The sequence below is a fragment of the Mustela putorius genome, unplaced genomic scaffold (genome assembly GCF_011764305.1).
Source record: "Mustela putorius furo isolate JIRA1106 unplaced genomic scaffold, ASM1176430v1.1 tig00001118_pilon_pilon_pilon, whole genome shotgun sequence".
Taxonomy (NCBI): Eukaryota; Metazoa; Chordata; class Mammalia; order Carnivora; family Mustelidae; genus Mustela; species Mustela putorius.
The window spans coordinates 3,513,969-3,533,326 of NW_025421577.1; the positions used below are offsets into that span (position 1 = coordinate 3,513,969).

At 39.5% G+C, this 19,358-nt stretch overlaps 1 protein-coding gene and 1 long non-coding RNA gene across 7 annotated transcripts; one reads left to right on the top strand and one right to left on the bottom strand.

The window, feature by feature from the left end:
• Positions 1-1,570: 1,570 nt before the first annotated feature.
• ZNF25 (zinc finger protein 25) lies at positions 1,571-19,275 on the top strand. 6 transcript variants are annotated; one of them, XM_045087376.1, is made up of 7 exons: positions 1,571-1,720; positions 3,727-3,827; positions 3,929-4,044; positions 12,943-13,069; positions 13,343-13,438; positions 15,545-15,608; positions 16,066-19,275. In XM_045087376.1, exons 3-7 carry the CDS (start codon positions 4,030-4,032, stop codon positions 17,114-17,116), a joined length of 1,353 nt encoding a protein of 450 aa, XP_044943311.1. In that variant the 5' UTR covers positions 1,571-1,720; positions 3,727-3,827; positions 3,929-4,029; the 3' UTR covers positions 17,117-19,275. The 6 variants fall into 6 exon arrangements, with proteins under 6 accessions (XP_044943311.1, XP_044943309.1, XP_044943308.1 ...); XM_045087374.1 differs by having other exon boundaries at positions 3,993-4,044; XM_045087373.1 differs by having other exon boundaries at positions 3,754-3,827; positions 3,993-4,044.
• On the bottom strand, positions 6,057-12,949 carry LOC106003930. The gene is made up of 3 exons (XR_006608795.1): positions 10,236-12,949; positions 7,539-7,654; positions 6,057-6,458 (listed from the first exon to the last, which is right to left on the bottom strand). It is a non-coding gene; the product is annotated as an uncharacterized LOC106003930 (long non-coding RNA).
• Positions 19,276-19,358: the final 83 nt, after the last annotated feature.

Genomic DNA, 19,358 nt, shown 5'->3' on the forward strand with positions numbered 1-19,358 from the left:
TGGACTTTCACTGCCCATCTATAGTACCCACTGTCTTTTGCCCCACATTTTTCCTATATAAACTATATATATAACTTTATATAAACCTTACATATATATCTTTATATATCTTTATATAAACTTTATATATAACTATATATATAAACTATATAAATATATATAAACTATATATAAAAATATAACTATAAATATATATAAACTATATATAAACTTTATATATAAACTTCTTATATAAACTTGGAAATATTTTTCAGAGCTTTGGAGTCAGTCTTTGAGATGCTTGGTCCACTGTCTTCCTTGTGTTAGCGTCACTGAAATAAATTCCTTTCCTGGTTCACTATGGTGCCTCTCTCTGCCTTTGGATTTTGTCAGGGGTGAGTGGCATACTTGCTCTGTTTGGGACTCCCATAGCCAGGTGCTCCTTGAATGCCAGCTACTTGTATATGTATACATGATATACACGTACTCAAATATATATATTTGAGTATGTGTGTGTGTGTGTGTGTGTGTGTGCATTTATTTATATATATTATAATGGATTTTGTTTTAAAATTAATCTTACCGGGGGTCACCTGGGTGGCTCAGTGGGTTGGGCAGCTGCCTTCTACTCGGGTCATGTTCTCAGGGTCCTGGGATGGAGCCCTGCATCGGGCTCTCTGCTCAGCGGGGAGCCTGCTTCCTCTCTCTATCTCTGCCTGCTTGTGATCTCTCTCTGTAAAATAAATAAATAAAATCTTAAAAAAAAAAATTAATCTTACCGGGACTCTTGGGTGGCTCAGTGGGTTGGCCTGCTACCTTTGGCTCAGGTCATAATCCTATGTCCTGGGATGGAGTCCCACATCGGGCTCCTTGCTTGGCGGGGAGCCCTCTTATCTCTATTCCTCTGCGTGCCAATCTGCCTGCTTGTGAGTGTGCTCGCTCTCTCTCTGACAAATAAAATCTTAAAAACAACAACAACAACAGAAAACTTGCAAAAATAAAATTAATCCTACCCCCAAAAGTTTTTTGCCATTACTTTGAATGGAAACTCATTTCTGTTGTTAGCATAGGAAAAATGTCATGACGTTACTGACCAGGAAATCACTACGTATTCAGTATATATTCCCTAGTGAACGGAGTTATATATATATATATATACCATTAGCATAAAATGAGTAAAAATCTGTGCACTCACATTAAACTTTTTTTTTTCTTTTGGGGCGTAGTATTACGGCACTAGTCTTCCGTTTTAGCCTACACGTATTTTCTCCTTATTACAAGTTTCATGTATCATTTGCATAATTCTGAAAGTTTTAATTCAGATATTACAGAATACTATTCTTTGAATGTACTATTATACTCACTTACAAGTACTTTCTTTATCAAATGGTAGTTTTGTTTTCAAGCCCCCAGATTGCGGGCTGCCAGGTCAAACTGGCGATCAGTGTGAATGATCACAGGGGACGCCAGAAAATCCCAGCACTACTCTGGTGGCTGGAAGAAGCCAAATATCACACGTAGTCCAAAATGGAGATGCCGCTGAGGCTCCTGGGAAGCGTAGTTCCAGAGTGAGGCGTGGGGGCCTTTTGCGCAAGCGCTATTCCACCGTCTTTTGATAGTCGCCATCTCGTTTCACGCCCCAGGGCGGGAGAGGACTCTGGAGCTTCCTGGTCTCCGCGGTGTGACAGAGGGCGGGGCCTGGAACCTGCGCTGGCTGGGAGCGGTGGCCGAGCCCCTGCAGGTGTGTCGGAGGCCTCTTTGCGGGTGCGAGGCCTGGGTGGGGGGCCGGGGATAGCGGGGTTTCCGCGGCTGCGCCGAATCGGAGAATCTGAAAGCCGCTGCCGTCCCCTTCTGAGCGCCCGACTGGCCCCCGAGAAGGACTGGGTAGGGGGGTCGGGCAGGGGGCTTTGCGGGGGACTGCCCGCTGTCCACCGTCTTGGCTCACGACCTGCGGAGCCGGGCGGCCCTAGTTGGCCCGGGGCGCGGGAGGAGCGGGGGGGATGGCTTTTGTGACGTGGACCCTGGGCCCGCCACGTCCGCGCTGGCGTGGCTGCTGGCGCCTCAGCGCTGTCAAGCCCAGGGGACCTGTGCGCGTCCGGCCCCCGCCACTACGCGAGCAGTATAACCTCGGTTACGACCGGGACACTCCTCTGTAAAATAATTCCAATAAACTGGGGCTGTTTGCTGTATTAAATAGGGCTGTCTATATAAAGTATAAGGACTCAATAAAGGTGAGCTGCATTTATGATTACAAGGTATGCTGTTCTTTTCATTATTGGTTCATTTAATCATCATCATCATAACCATCCTTTGAATCGGTATTAATCAGCTCCATTCTAATAAATACGAGTACTAAGGGTTGAGAGATAAATTGGTATACTCAGCACTAACGGAGGAGGGTGGGTAAATTCTCATTGTTTTACTCTGGTTCATGGTGCTTCCCAAGGTAAAATCCAGTCTTTGGTTGTATTTAGTACAGAAATTGTCCATGAGCAAAACTGCGGAGTGGTAAACCTAACCTGGCTGCGTAGAGTTCTATTTGCAAAATATTCTTGAGGCTTCCTCAGAACTCTCGTGTCAAAAGGTTAAGTAAGGCCCTTCTTGCATTCTCCAACCTCAGAGGGCTGTTAATGTGTAAACTGAAACTGTAAGATGAGCCCTGAATTTTAAGTTTTATTGGAGAAGCTGGGAATCCTCTCCAGGCAAGAAGCTGGTTTCTAGAGAGGGGAAATGGGGCAGACTTGGTTAAAAGACGGAAACTGGAATTTCTTCCAGGCTCCATGTTAAAAGTGATAAAATGTCTCTGTTCGGGGTGTCCAGATGTGTCTGGACTTAGTATGACGAGGTTTCCGCTGTCCCAGCATTATGGCGTCTAGTTACTTTTTGCTAGCTACATAAAGTTTCCTGGGATTTATGGTGTCACATTGTTATTTTAAGGTTTAGATTTGTGTGGCTGTCAGACGATCAGCAGATGACCATGTCAAAATTCTACAAGGCCTAATTAACTTTTACCCTAAGGCCCACACCAGGTTGGAGGGGACAGTGAATTCCAGGGTACTGTCTGGATTTGTAGCACTGAGTGAAGACATACAGAATCAATATGGTACAGGAAAGGTGGTTCAAAATTATCTAATTCCTCCTGTTAAATAATAGCATTGAAACAAAGTCACTAAGTGTGTTAAGAGCAGAGACTAACATAGAACAAAAGTCTCCAGGTCGTCCAGTATACCATGTTTAAGTCAAAAAAAAGTTTCATGGAGAGCTGATTTTGGAGAAACTGCAGTTTAGGGAGAAGAACATGTTAAATTTGAGGGCTCTGAAGACTGTCTAACTTTGTAGAGTTTATATTGTTATTTTTTAAAGATTTTATTTATTTGACAGAGAGAGATCACAAGTACGCAGAGAGGCAGGCAGAGAGACAGGGGGCAGGCTCCCCGCGGAACAGAGAGCCCAATGTGGGGTTGATCCCAGGACCCTGAGATCATGACCTGAGCTGAAGGCAGAAGCTTTAACCCACTGAGCCACCCAGGCGCCCTGAGTTTATAATATTAATAGGAAAAATGGTTATGTAACACTTCCATATCAGTATTTCAACATTATTTGTAATGCCAGCATCAGGGTCCATACTTTGGATATATATCATACACCTTAGATATTTATTATACACATTGCCTAACCTACTGTTTTTTGGATGTTTAAGTTTTCAGTTCTTTTGTGTTTTTAGTAATGGACATTTGGTCCATTTAGTAAATGGACACATAATTTTCAAAACAGGAGGAAAGAAATATTCAGATTCACTCAAATTTTCCCAAATTCATCATGATTATATCAAAGCCACCAATGGACAGGTGGGTACTCCTTTATCACAGTCCTTCTGTTTTTTCTTTATGGCTCAAAGGGCTATTTTCCCAGGAGTTGTTTTACTAAATTGTATGGAAATTTGTCACAGGTGATTCCTGAGCTGCAAGATAAGGTCTTTTAAGACTCCTGTCTTCCAACTTTCTGTGTTCTAGCTTCATAGTTTCTGTCCTTTCCCAAGAGAAGCAGAAAATGAACAAGTATCAGGTGAGTCATTTCTTTAGCCCTTTGTGTTTGTGTGTTGGTGTGTGTATTTTCAGTGAGTTTTATAAAAGCCCAAACTTTAAACTCGAAAAATGGAAATACTTAAAAATCATGTTAAGGGAAAATGCTGTTTGAATAGCACAGCAGTTCCAAAGTGTAGTCTGCAGACCCCTGGGCTTTTATAAGAGGCCTGTGAGGTCAGAACATGATACTAGGATGCAAACTGCCTTGCTCACTGATGGTGTGAGAGAGTGGAGACTAGGTTGCTGCCTGTTTGGCATGAATCAAGACGATGATACCAATGATAGTATTTCTCTGCAGTGTACTTACAATAAAAAACTGCCACCTTTACTTAAGGGTATATCTTTGGTGAAACAGCAGAAACTGAGTTTTATTAAATCTTGACCCTTGAATACACATCTTTTTAATATTCAGTCTTACAAAATGGGAAGTTAACATACAGTACCTTGGCTACATACTGAGGAATGATGGTTGTTTAGAGGAAAAGCACTTGTGTGATTGATTCATGTGCTCACCTAGCCACCTTTTTCATGGAATACTATTTTTACTTTAAAGAGCAACTGGCAGACAAACTCGTTATTCAGATGGGTATTTACCAAACCTTTTCTCAAAAATGGCAAAACTGAGCCTGTCACTTTAAGGGAAATAACACTCAGTATTTCTTGCCAATGTTAAAAAGTTGAGCTTTCAAGTGAAATAGAATTTTGGAAAACTTGTATCCTCCTGTGAAGGATGACACCCTCTAATACTTAGATTTTTCTGAGGAGAAATGGTGAGGATACTAATAAATGTGATATTTTTTATATGTGTCTGCATTTTGAGTAATATTTTCTTAAAAACTATTTGAGAATGAGTGAGCATGTGTGCACGAGCAGAGGGAGTGGCAGAGGGAGAAGCCAACTCTTCGCTGAGTACGAAGGCCCATGCGGGGCTTGATCCCAGGACCCTGAGGATCATGGCGTGAGCAGAAGGCAGACGCTTAACCGACTGAGCCACCCAGGCGCCCCTTGAGTATGTGCTCAGAGGCAGTTTAGGACAGAACGACATAGAGAAGTGAGGAAAAAATAAGTTGGCTAGGGAATGCCACTTTAAAAGGTAATATTTGGGGCACCTTAGTGGCCCAGTGGGTTAAGCCTCTGCCTTCAGCTCAGGTCATGATCTCAGGGTCCTTGGATCGAGCCCCACATTGGGCTCTCTGCTCAGCAGGGGATCCTGCTTCCTCCTCTCTCTGCCTACTTGTGATTTCTGTCTCTGTCAAAGGAGTTAAAAAAAAAAAATCTTAAAAGGTAATATTTGAGGAAAGTCCTGGTTAAAAGAGAAACTGAACCAAGCAGAATTCTGGGGGAAGAGCATTCTAGATAGGAAGAACAGCAAATACAAACACCCTAAGGCATGTTCCAGAAATGGTTCAAAATATTGAAGCTACAGAGTGTAGGACCTAGGGGAGATTGAGCTAAAAGGGAAAGTCAAAGAGGTAGAAAGGACTGGAATATGTAGGGCCTTGTAGGCTGAAGAAAACATTGAATTTCAATTTATTTAAAAATCATACTTATGCAATCAAAGGAATGTACATAATGTATATGTAAAATTTAGGGAATACTGATGAAACATAGGTGTATCCCTTATCTGTCTTAAGAAATGAAAATTACTACTATCTTTGAAGTCCCTGTGTGTCCCTCCTTATTCTCATCTCACCATTCATTATCCAGAGAAACATGAAGCCTGACTTCTGTGGTAACCATTTCTTTGCTTTTATCATTTAATGTTTAAAAAACAAAACAAAACTGTATTTTCCAATTTCCCAGGCCTTTGATAAGCACTTGATATAGTCAGTCTTTCGTAATTCTTACAGCACAGCTTTTGAAGTGGTTTATGGTAGTGATTATATTAACTAAAAATCCTAATCTTTGGGCATGATGACGGGGAGAAAGAGGCTCTGGAAAGAGGGAGAAATAATGGAAGAGGAAGCTTAAAAAAACCAGTCTGTTCAACAGTTCTGGTTTACTCTTGTACATCTTTTACGACATTCTCCATATCCAAAATTCATTCAGGAGTTCCACAACATTTCCCCCACGTTATGCTCTGTAAATCTCTGACTGAGATTTGAGTTTGGACAGCACAAATGACTAGTCAGCGTTTTTGTTTTTTGAAGTAATTTTGAGTGTAGTCTCACTACTGACTATTGGAAAGGTTTATTTTATGCAGATACTGTAATTTTTTTGTTTGCTTTTTGCCATTTTGGCAAAATGAGATGACCTTTTCTTTATTTCTTCTTGTATCTTTCAGGTGTATTGCCATACATTTCTTCTGTTTGAAAACATCATTTATGTTGTTTTTATTCTCACTTGCTTGTTTTAATGCAGGTCTGCTGGTGGAAAATTCTGAGTTTGGTTTATCTGAAATAAAAACAACTTTTTCACTGTGTAGAGAACGCTTGGTTGACAAGTCTTATATTTTAAAACATTGAAAACCATTCACTTTCTTCTACTGATACTACTGAAAATTCACCTTTTAATTTGTCAGACCTCTAAAGTAAATTTGCATTCTGGGCTAGCTACTTTTAAGATACCTTTAACTTTGCTGTGTATGTGGATTTTTCTTTATCCTAATGAGATTTATTGTACTTCCTTTGGGAGACATCCCACCCTGGTGCTCTGCTGCCTGTGGAGGGTTGTTGCCATGTACTTAGTAGAGGCTTATGGAGAAAACTAGTGGCTTTTTGTATCTCAGACCATTTGTATTGGTTATGGAGCTTTCTATCTGGTTCCAGAAACTGCTTCCCCAACTTATGATAAAATGATCACTTTGAGACATTTGATGGAAGTAAAAAAAAGTCCTGTAGATACTAAGCTTCCATTTAGTGACCTTTTGAATGTGAAACCTCCACAGGGCATATTGGTGTTCACTTGTTCTGTGACTGGAGTTCTTAGGGATTCTAATACATTACAGAAATCCATAAGCAAACATTAAAATTTTGTTGAGCTGGGCTGGTTCCCTCTCTCCCCTACTTGCTTCTAAAAGAGAAAGTCATTGTGGTTTTCTTTTCTCTTCTGCAGTATTCATCTCTTGTGAATTGTTTCCTTTGTTTATCTTTGGATTCTCAGTTCTCTGATAGGTTTTGGAAAACTAGGTAAGGGGTTTGTTGTTATTGTTAGGGTGAGATCCACTTCTCTTTTGTCTTTCTACATTCTATTCAGAACTAGCTTTTTTATCATTATGGTCAAGATGCTAGCTCTAAGCTACTTTCTGCTCAGCCTATGAAATTTGAAAATGCCCCAAATATTCAAATTCAAGGTATGGGACTCATCCGAACAAATTTCTTTTTTCCTAGGATTTTGGTCCCTCCAGTTTTGGTGTGATGGTGATATCTGATGCTTTCCCACAGCCATTCTTAGTGTATTTTCTGGGGTTTGGATTTTATTCTTATTTATAATTATGGCAAAATATACGTAAAACTTTTTTTTCCCCAAACTTACCATTTTAACCATTTTTAACTGTATCGTTCAGTGGCATTTAATTACATTCACATCATGGTACCATCATCATAACCATCCATCTCCAGAACTTTTTTCATCTTGCACAACTAAAGTTCCTTTAAAAAAAAAAAAAAAAAAAGGCTTATTTATTTATTTATTTATTTAAGTTACAGAGAGACAGCGATAGAGAGCACAAGTTAGCAGAGCAGCAGGCAGAGGGAGCGGGAGAAGAGGCCTTCCACTACACAGGGAGCCCGATGTCCTGGAATCACGACCTGAGCCAAAAGCAGCCACTTAATTGACTGAGCCACCCAGTCGTCCCATAGCTAAAATTCTAACCATTAAATAATAACTCCCTATTCTGCCTTCCCTTGGGAACCACCAGTCTACTTTCTATCTATAAACCTGACTATTCTAGGTCCCTCATATAAGTAGAATCACTCAGTATTTGCTGCTTTTAATTGGCATATTTCACTCAGTATAATGTCCTTAAGGTTCATCAGTGTAGCATGTGACCGGATTTCCTTCCCATTAATAGCTAAATGATATTCCATTGTTTCTATATACCGTATTTGTGCATTCCACCCCTCCCCCGCTATTTGACATGTTTTATTAAAAATCATGATTCTGTACTTTTTAATGAGGTCCATGTTTCCTTTTGCACCCAGTTAACTTCTCCTAATATTCACACTTCCCTCCTTTGAAATGCAGCCTCTTTTCTACTTTTAGTTGTGGAATTTGGCCAGTCTTCGGGTTGTTTTCTTGGGTTAGTTACGCTGAGGTGTTACCTAGTTGTATCGATGGGCAGTTGCGAGCTGAGGGTCTTCCTGCTCCATCGTCTTCCTAACCTCTCCTTTATCATCTCTTGAAGGACACTTGGCTTTTTTGCACCTTATACCTATTGTGAATAGTGCTGCTATGAACAGTGGCGTACAAATTCCTGTCTGAGTCCCTGCTTTGAGTGTTTTGGATATATAGGAGTGAAATTGCTGAATCATACAGTAATTCTTTAACTTTTTGAGGAACCAACGTACTGTATTTCTCTGTAGGAGTTGTACCATTTTACATTCCCATCAGCAATGCACAAGGGTTCCAATTTCTCTATATCCTTGCCAGTACTTGGTGTTTTCCTAGGTTTTTATGTTGTTGTTGCTATGTTGAAAGTAGTCATCCTAATGGTGTGAAGTCATTTTTGTTTTGTGCTTTTATCTTCTTTATTCTTTGACTTATTTATTCTTGACTCTTTAACTTACAGCAAAATTCACTCTTTTTGGGTATACATTTCAGTGAGTTTTTTTAAGATTTTAAAAAAATTTTTGACAGATCACAAGTAGGCAGAAAGGCAGGCAGAGAAAGAGAGGGGAAAGCAGGCTCTCCTGCCAAACGGAGAGCCTGAGCAGTGAGCCCGATGTGGGGGCTCGATCCCAGGACCCTGAGATTATGACCCGAGCTGAAGCAGATGCTTAACACACTGAGCCACCCAGGCACCCCCAGTTCAGTGCGTTTTGACACATGCATAAAGGCATACAGTCATCACCACAGTGAAGATACAGAACAGTTTCACTGCCTCAAAATTATTTTGGTTCCCTCTACCACTAATTCCTGGCAATCACCAATTTATTCTTTATCCCTAGAATTTTGCCTTTTTCTGAATATCATATAAATGAAATTAAATGGTATGTAGTTTTCTGATACTACCAATTTTCATTTAGCATAATACATTTGAGATTTAATTATACTGACTATGCACAGTTCATTCTTTTTATTGCTGAATAGTACTGAGCTATATGTATGTATCCAATTTATTAACTCATCCACCAGCTGAAAAGCATTGGGTTTTCTGCTTTGTGGCAATTATAAAAGGAGCTGTTACAAACAACTGCATTTAGATTTCTATGTGTACACAGATTTTCATTTATCTTGGGGTAAGTACCTAGGAATGTGCTTGCTTAGCTCATATTCTTTATAAGAAACTGCCAAACTGTTTACCAGAGTAGCTGTATGATTTTGTGTTCCTACCACAATGTACAGAGTTCTCTACCTGTTTCGCATTCTTGTTAGCATTTGGTATTGTCAGAAGTTTTTTTCAAATCATGCTGATAGGTGTGTAGTGGTATCTCATTATGGTTTTAATTTGCATTTATCCTAATAACTAATATACTGAAAATGTTTTTCTTTTTTTAAAGGTTTTTTTTTTTAAATTTATTTATTTGACAGACAGAAATCACAAGTAGGCAGAGAGGCAGGCAGAGAGAGAGGGGGAGGCAGGTTCCCTGCTGAGCAGAGAGCCCGATGTGGGGCTTGATCCCAGGACCCTGAGATCATGACCTGAGCTGAAGGCAGAGGTTTTAACCCACTGAGCCACCCAGGTGCCCCTATACTGAAAATGTTTTAATGTGCTTATTTCCTACCTCTCTATCTTCTTTTGGAGTGCACTTACCAAGTTTCTCTATCTTGGACTTTTACATTTCGGTTTTAAACTAAAACTGCCCATTAGTTATGAGTCTCTCTTTCTTTGGCTTCCGAAGCACTCTCCTCCTGACCTGCCCATTTATTTAGAGTTTTGCCAGGCTTCAGTCTTGTCCTAGCTTCTGCTATCATCATCTTGAATGTTGTTGCTTTCAGATTTCTTTTCTGACCCTTCTGGAACTCCGTTTTTTAAATGTATAACAATATTATTTATTGAAATTTACTTACATGTATATCTGCCCAAGTGGGACAGTTCCAGCTCTGTGTTCCTCAGTCACTTCACAAAATTGAACAAAATTTCACAAAAGTGAACAAAATTCAACTGTCTCCTGCCAAACGGATTCTTTTGTTTTCCAGTTTTCTTTTATGGATTTCCTAGTTGCCACAGAATAATGTTAGTTGGCAAGGTATAAATGTTCCAACACGCCACTATACACCCCTGCTGTATAGCTAGGAGAGAGGAAACTTGTGTTTCTGTATAAGTTGGGAGATCACTGTCATGAACAGAAACAGCTTGGAGCTCACCCAAGAGCAGGAAGTCAGAATGGCAGTGATGGAAGAGGAAAGACAGCGAAGTCACCATTGTAGAGCAACACAAGATCAAGTGGCCACAGGCAGAGGGGCTCACTCTCACTGGGTAGATGCAGGAGGGGTCTGAGACCAGGGAATCCAAGGACTGTCACTGGGAGTAAAAAAAGGAAGGGACGTAAGACTGTGTGCAGGAACAGATGGCAGCTTCAAGCAGTCAGCAATACAGAGGAAAAGAAGTAGAATCCCTTGTGTGCTTGGAAGTGAAGGCAAATCAGAAAACATGCAGCTGAAACCAGGTGTCCTAAAGAAAAGAGTATATTATCACAGACTCTGAAGATACTGCCCACAGTACTGCTGTTTCCTTCAAGAACGTGAATATACTCTGGCAACAGAGAGAGGTTTTTGAACTAAGGACTAGGGTAACACTTCCATCCCTTCCGACCATAAAATGAGGTTTTATTTTCATTTGATCATGAATAAAAAATGTTACTCGACATGCAGACAATACTGAGAGAAAAAAGTAGAAAGTGTAAACTAATGTTTTGTCCACTGATGTCAGTATTCCTCCCCAAACAAATGCACAGTACAGGAGAGTATACCTTTCCAATATTAGGGAGTTTCAGAAAGGAAATCACTTTAAAACCCAGAGATTAAAGACTCAGAAACTGAAAAATAAGTAGATATAAAATATAAGTAAATTAACTTAGGAAAGAAATTGTAGAATAGAAAATCCTGTCCAGTTAGAGATTAAATGATTTCTCTTCCTCAGGGGAAGAGAAATCCAAAGTCCAGCAACTGGCATGTGGCAGAGGAATTGGAAGAGACCATGGAGTGGAGGAGGGGGTGGGAGTGCTGGTAAGAATCAACCAGAAAGAGGAACAGAGAGTAACAGGAAATAAAGTAGAATCCCTGAATAACAAAACCTAAATACTGGAAGAGAGCTAATATTTAATCCATGGAAACTTTCCATTAAAAAAAAAAAAAAAGAAACTGAATTACATTATTGAAAAGGCTCTGTGAGAGAGAACTGACCCAGGGTAGTTAACCCCAAGAGAGAGTCTACTAAAACTACTAGACTTACTTAAAAGTAGAGAAAAAGTCCTCTAGATCACGAGGGAAAAGAGTCTATGTCACTTGCCCAGGAAAGAAAATAATATTGACATAATTCTTATTGCCAACATATATATATATAAAACAAGAAGCAAGAACTTAAATTCAGCAAAGAAGCTCTTCACGTTTTCACATGTCAAGTTCTGTGAAATATAAACAAAGCAATGACTGGAGGAAATTTCATAGCCTTAAACAGTCCTACCAATAAAAATGGGAGAATGAAAATAATTAGCCTTGTGGTTCTAGCTATTATCAAACTCTATAGATATTGTGGGAGTTATTCTTCCCTTCTCTCAATGATTATTCATTTCCAATGAAGGTATGTTTCTTCCCCCCATTGTGGCTATTTTAAATGTTAATCATTCCATTCACATATGCGTCTGATTTTCTAACACTCCATATTTCTGGTGTGGTCTTTGCCTTTTCTACTTCAGTGTTTTCTTCTCAACTACCAGGCTACCCCCTCGAACTCTAGCACCTCACATCTGTCTCTTCAGTGGCTCCCTGTTATCTGTGAGTGAGTGGGTGACCATCCCTAAGATGTGGTAGGACACACCACAAAGTATAAAAATGGTGTGAAACAGTAGAACATCTATTCATATTTTTGTTTCTTATAAATAGAAAAATAACTTGTCAATTTTTAATAAAGACGATTATAAATTTATGTTTATAAGCAGACACCCATTGAGTGGGTATACAAAATATATTTTAATGGTCCAGAGACACACTCAGAATTATTCCATGTTCTCTCACCTGACTGGACTGTATCACCTTCTAACTAATCTTTCCTATTCTCATATCATGCTGTCTTATTTGTAACTTTTCTAAACTTGCCATTTTTCATACATCAAGGCCTTTCCCAACTCTGTTTTTTTTTTTTATTCCCAAAGTTTATGTTAGCTTGACTACCTAGTAAAATCTGATTTGATAATACATAATGCAAATATCTATCCCCACTTGTGACCATCTTATATCTGGTGTAGGTTTCTGTCAGAGCACCTGTTATGCATATTACATTCAAGTATTTACTTCTTTGCCCCCTTGTCACAGTGTAAGCTCCTTGACAACAGGCATAGTTGCTTTCATTCATCACTGTATCTCCAGCAAAGTTCTGGGCATGGGTGGTATCTCAGTAAATCCATATTGATCACTTCACCTATGTACAGAGTAGCAAAGTATCTTAACTTTCTAGAGTACACTATGTGGCAGGCAGGTTAACAGCTAGTTTACAGTGTTTTTTTGTGGTACTCTACACTCTGATGACTTCAGTTTGAACTGAAATATGTTGTTACAGGGACCAGTCACATTCAAGGATGTTACTGTGGAATTCAGCCGGGAAGAGTGGCAGTTAATGAACGATGCTCAGAGGACACTATATAGAGAAGTGATGCAAGAGAACTATGGTCTCCTAGTCTCAGTGGGTGAGAAAAACTTCCACATATGTAACTACCAGTAGTTTGCATTTCCTTTCCCAGGTGCTGGACTGCACAATATTAGCTTTGTTTCAGGGGTCAAAGCTGACAAATCCATTTAGGGTGCCAGGAAAAATATGTGTCTCCACCCTCCCACTGAAAGAATCTACATCTGCCAAACCTAAGTGGGACCTCCAATTGTTCTGCTAAAGCTGCATTTCCTCATCCTTCAAAATCCCTTAAATTCCAAGTAATCTGATTAACACATTTTTCCATTAATAGGTTACCGTGTGAATAAGTCGAATTCAGTTTTCAAGCTGAAACAAGGAAAAGAACCGTGGATATTGGAAGTGGAATTTCCACATCGGAATTACCCGGGTGAGTGAGGACCTGTGGCGACTGTTGCTAGTGAGGTGGTTGGTGCCTTTTGCATTATGAAATATTTTTAGGCATCTTTCAAAATGTCCTATAGTGGAGTGCCTGGGTGGCTAAGTAGGTTAAAGCCTCTGCCTTCAGCTCACGTCATGATCCCAGGGTCCTGGAATCGAGCCCTGCATTGAGCTCTCTGCTCAGAGGTGAGCCTGCTTCCTCCTCTCTCCCTGCCTCTCTGCCTACTTGTGATCTCTGTCTGTCAAATAAATACAATCTTTGAAAAAAAATAATAAAATAAAATGCCCTATACTTTGGAAAAAGCCAAGGATTCTTGGATCTGCATATGCAAGTACCATAAATCACACCTCCAGTTTTTGTTTTTCCACATAAATTCCTCCTTTGCCACACTTTTAAAAATAGACTTCTCTTTCCTATATATGAAATCTAATCGCTGCCCAACCCCATCTTAGATTTTTATCTTTCTTCTAGAATTCCCAGTTACTGGAATTCTAGAACACTGTGATCTCAAATCTGATGATAAATTTTTCTCCAAATGCCCTTCCCTCCCTTTACTAACAATGAGATGCCTCAGTTATTTTCAACACCGGTTTTATTAACTTCCTTTTTTCTCTTTAAACTCTGAAATATCAGATTATAAACCTTTATGCCTTTCCTCAACTACATTATTTCAGAGCTGATGCCTCCTTTTACATGTGGTTTGTCTTTCACACAAAGTATTAATTATTATCCCTTCTAAAATCTACCTCACCTTACTCGGGAGTATTGTAACACGAAGATTTAAAAAGCTAAAAACAAGCCAAAAGACTACTAAGATGATCTCACTCTGCTTCTGTAAATGCTTTTCTTATACTCCTGACTTGTGTACTTAGCTGTTGCCGGGACCAGGAACAATGTCTGGTTTCTAGTAGTTGTTCACTGGGTATCTGTTGAGAGACTGAATGTGAATTTTAGTAAGAGGCAGGCACTGTCTTCTCTGTGCCCTTCACAGTAACTCCTGCAAGGGTTCCCCCTTTCCTAAGACCAGAGACACACAGGGTCTTGGTTCCTGAGTGTCCCAGTTAGCCTTGTCCAGGTTCTCATCAAGCAGCATCTTCTGTCTTCCCCACAAATGCCAAGCCTCTGCTCATAATCTTTCAGTTTCTGTCAAGCATTTAAAGATGAATAAATATGAAGGTCAGTAAGGGTTCCAAAATGATGTTGAGTAATTCTTTAGAGATCATGTAGTAAATTGAAACAAAGAGGTGGGAACTAAACTATGAAAACAGAAGACCAAGCCTGGGGCTGAGGCGTGGCTACCACCACTCTGGAGATGCAGTATTAGGCAATCAGGCTTGAAAATTGTTGCTGCTGCAAATGGGAGTACATCGTGTTTTATGATGGCTTGCATCCTCTTTTTAATCATCTTTCCTTTTGGATGTATGTGTTCTTAGGTCTTCTGTCCCCGTGAAAATTAAGACTGCTAGATGGAGAGTGAGAGCTCAAAGTGTGAAACTGTTCCTCCACACACGGGGAAACCCGTGTGCCCAGAAAATCCCGTTAGCGTTGGCATCCCAATTGTTGTGTGCCGGTACAGAGGGAAGCAAGCAGAAGTTTACAGTCTGCTAAAATAACAAAGCAAGTTAATTTTGAGTGACAAAAACCTGTTAGCTTTCCATCCAGTTTCATCTTTCCCCTGATATTCCAGTAGACATCGCTGTCTACTAATTTTTCTTTTCATCCGACTTCCTCTTTCTTGTCTGTCATGGGCTTACAGCATTCTGAGTCCCAAAGTCGTCTTCAGCAGCACTCTAAAGATCCTTTCTTCTCTGCTCCCTATTCTCCCCAACCCCTTAACTTTTTCCTCCCAAGTTTTTAAAGCCATATTTTTTGTAAAGTGCTAGAAGTACTTAGGTTTATAACTACGTTTCTTCCTGGGTCTGGTACCATAGTTTTTAATGTTTATGTGTTTTTTCTAAACCAGTGGGTTAGAAGAAATTTGCATTTGAGAGTTCCTTTATTTGGGGAGATTGGCCTGAAGCCTAAGAATTAATGCTACAACCATACTAATAACATTGAGATTTATATAGTACTAAATTTTGGATTTCTTTATAGAAGATCTCTGGAAAATTCATGACAGAGGAGCGAAATGCCAGGAAAGCCGAGCTGAAAATTCAAGGCAAGTCCAAGATTTTGATTTTAAGATTAGAAGCCTTGTAATAAGAACGCGAGTACTGGAAGTGGGACCACACTAGTTCACACTAAATGTGAGAAAACTAACACTGGAGTGCATTCCGAAGCATATAGCCCAAATGGGAAAGTTCTCTTCCATAATGGAGATCTTATGTAGGACCAAGATATTCCAGCTTTGAAGTTGCCTTTTAATTCTTCTGAGGTACACAGTAAGGGAGGCATTGTAGATGGGTCTCAGGCATTTGAGAGACTCTGTGCATACAATGCAAGGGAAGGTTCCTTCTATCAAATGGTAAACCACAGTGGGTGTCAGAGAACATTCATAGTGGAGAAACTGTGAATCTACTCTATAGATTCTGTATCTCTAGACAGGAAAAGTCTCTAGAAATTGGTTCTTAGCGAGTGTGCCTTAGACATTACTGAATTTGGAAATTTCTCCCCAGGAATGGAGAACTCACAAAACACCAGCAAACTCAAGCCAGAGAGAAAATCCATAAATGTAACGAATGTGGAAAGTCCTTCTGCCAGAAGTCTATCCTCGTAATACATCAGCATATTCATTCAAAGGACAAACCCAGGGAATGCGGGGAATCTGGCTCTAGAAATGGAGACCGCACAGTACAACAGAAAACTCCCACCAGAGAGAAAACCTATGAATGTAAAGAGTGTAAAAAAACTTTCTATCACCTGTCATCTCTTAGTAGACATTTGAGGACTCATGCAGGGGAGAAACCCTACGAATGTAATCAGTGTGAGAAATCCTTCTACCAGAAGCCACACCTTGTAGAACATCAGAAAACACACACAGGAGAGAAACCCTTTGAGTGTCATGAATGTGGGAAGTTCTTCTATGTTAAGGCATACCTCATGGTACATCAGAAAACACACACAGGGGAGAAACCGTATGAATGTAAGGAATGTAGGAAATCCTTTTCCCAGAAATCACACCTCACAGTACATCAGAGAACACATACGGGGGAGAAACCTTACAAATGTAAGGAATGTGGGAAATTCTTTTCTAGAAATTCACACCTCAAAACTCATCAGAGAACTCACACAGGAGAGAAACCCTATGGATGTAAGGAATGTGGGAAATGCTTCTACCAGAAGTCAGCCCTCACAGTACATCAGCGAACTCACACAGGGGAGAAACCCTTTGAATGTAATAAATGTGGAAAAAACTTTTACTATAAATCAGACCTCACGAAACATCAGAGAAAACACACAGGGGAGAAGCCCTACGAATGTCATGAATGTGGTAAATCTTTCTCCGTAAATTCAGTCCTCAGATTACATCAAAGGACGCACACAGGAGAGAAACCCTATGAATGTAAGGAATGTGGGAAATCCTTCTCTCAGAAGTCACATTTTATCATACATGAGAGAAAACACACAGGGGAGAAACCCTATGAGTGTCAGGAGTGTAGGAAAACTTTTATTCAGAAATCAAAACTTACCGCACATCAGAAGATACACACAGAAGGAAACAGCTGAAAAATACTATGTATTGGGAACTTCTTTTGGAATTCATCCTTTAGAATAATTGGATAATTCACACAAGGCAAAACATTTAGGAATATCATCTATCTCAGAAAATTTTGGTCACAGTCTGCCTTGACAGAAAACAAAAGACACAGAAATTCTTTAAATCTATAAGGGAGAGATTTTGACAGCATGTCAGACTTAACTAAGTACCAGACAACCGACAAATTATAAAATCTGAGGGAGACCATTCGTTCAGAAGTCCTACTAGATTGCAAAACACAGAAATCACATGAGAGAAATCCTATAAAAACAAATGAGTATCAGGAAGTTTTCTGACAGGGCAGCCATCGGTAGATGCCAAAGCTCACCTGAGACGCTCCTATCAGTCCCCTTCCTGAGCATTCAGAAACCGCTGACACCAGGTGCACTTGGAGCACTCAAAGGTGTAACTGCATAGACCGCCTGTATCAAGAAGTGCTGCTTCCATGAACTGCAGATCCACGATGCCAGGCTAGAACCTTTGCAAGCATTCCAGATATGTGCAAGTTTCTTGACAAAAATTCAAGGAAAATCTGTATTGAGTGGGGTTAACAGATACGCCAGAAGTCATGTTGCAGCAATTAGATTCTGAGGGGTTTTCTTTGCTTTTTGAGTTTTCTTTGTTTTTTTTATTTTAAAGAAACCTACCAATGTCCAGACATTTTAAAGCTTTTTAAAAAGCATAAACACATTGAAAAAACCAGGTGACATCCTTACACACATGTGAAGAATCCTTTAGTATGTAGAACTAATGTGAGTCAGCGCACTGCAAGACAGACTGTGGATGTTTATGTGCACGTGGATCCATCCGTATTTGTACATAAGGAAATATGTAGCTTTGGTTCAGTAGTTTCCACGAATGTGAACATACTTCACATTACATCTGGGCAGTGACTCCTGCTGTTACTCTAATGTGTATTTTAAATGTAATATTCTTTTAAAATTGTAACGCTTCTTTTTCTCCTATTTTTTTTGTATTTTTTAATGAATATAGACGTTACTGAACCAATTGTTAAGAAAGGTCAGTGAATTTTACATTAGGGGCACATTTATTCATAAGAAAAGACAAATTATTTTTAAAAACAGCTAAAAACAATGCTATGTAAAGTAGTAGTATCTATCTTACTGTTGATATTTTAGCGGGGTGCAGAGCTATCTGCATTAGAATTTTGTATGTTTTAAGAATGTTCTTCACTGCCTTTTTCTTCACAGTAGAAGCAACATTGTAGTGGTTAAGAGTGGGAACTCCAAACTCTTTTGGCCACAGCTCAAATTCCAGCATGGGGCATGCCACTTAACCTCTCTGTGCCTCTCTTTCCTTTTCTATAAAAGAGAAGTGATAATGGTGGGATTGCTTTGAGGTATAAATGAGTTAATATTTTTAGAGCACTTAGAATAGTGTCTGAGACACAAGAAAAGCACATGTTAGATACTATTATCATTATAATTTGTATATCTTCAATAATGCTGGAGAAAAAAAAGTTTGCTACCAGCATTCACCACTTACTTTATTGCTGTAGTGCCTTGGTTTGGCTTGGTTGTGCATTTTCCCACAAGTGATTCAGATATTCAGATGGGACCCAAAGCCTGTTTCTGTAGCATACAAGCCAAGAGTGTTTTTGCATTTCTAAGTGGGTGGAAGCAAATAAAGAATATTTTGTGACATGTGAAATTATATTCGAATTTCAGTGTCCATAAATAAATTTTAGAACACTATTAGAACACTAATAAATATCATTTGTCTCTTTTGCCTGAGGCTGCCTTCAGCACTACAAGAGAAGAGTTGAGTAGTTCTGACAGAGACCATATGGCTCACAGAGCCTACACAGCTACTGTCTGGCACTTTACAAAATTAAGTTTTTCTGTTACTTAGAGCTGAAAACACCACAATCAATGTATATGATGTACTTTTCTGTATGTTATGTTTCAGAAATGATGCAGACAGCAATTTGTGGCTGGGTGGTTTTGTGCAGTGTATTTATTTTGTACGTTGTATTTATATGTTAAACGCCTAAGCATTTGAATTTTTTCAAATAAGTGTGTTTTATTTGTTGAACTCTTATAAAATTGAAACATTTTCTGATGGAATGTAGCGGTACGTGTATAAAATAAACATTGTCTAAATTAAATCAAATTGTTAATTGGTCCTTACTTAAAAAACACTCCCTTATTTTCTTCCAAGTCAACAGCCAGTGTTCCCTATATCATTTTA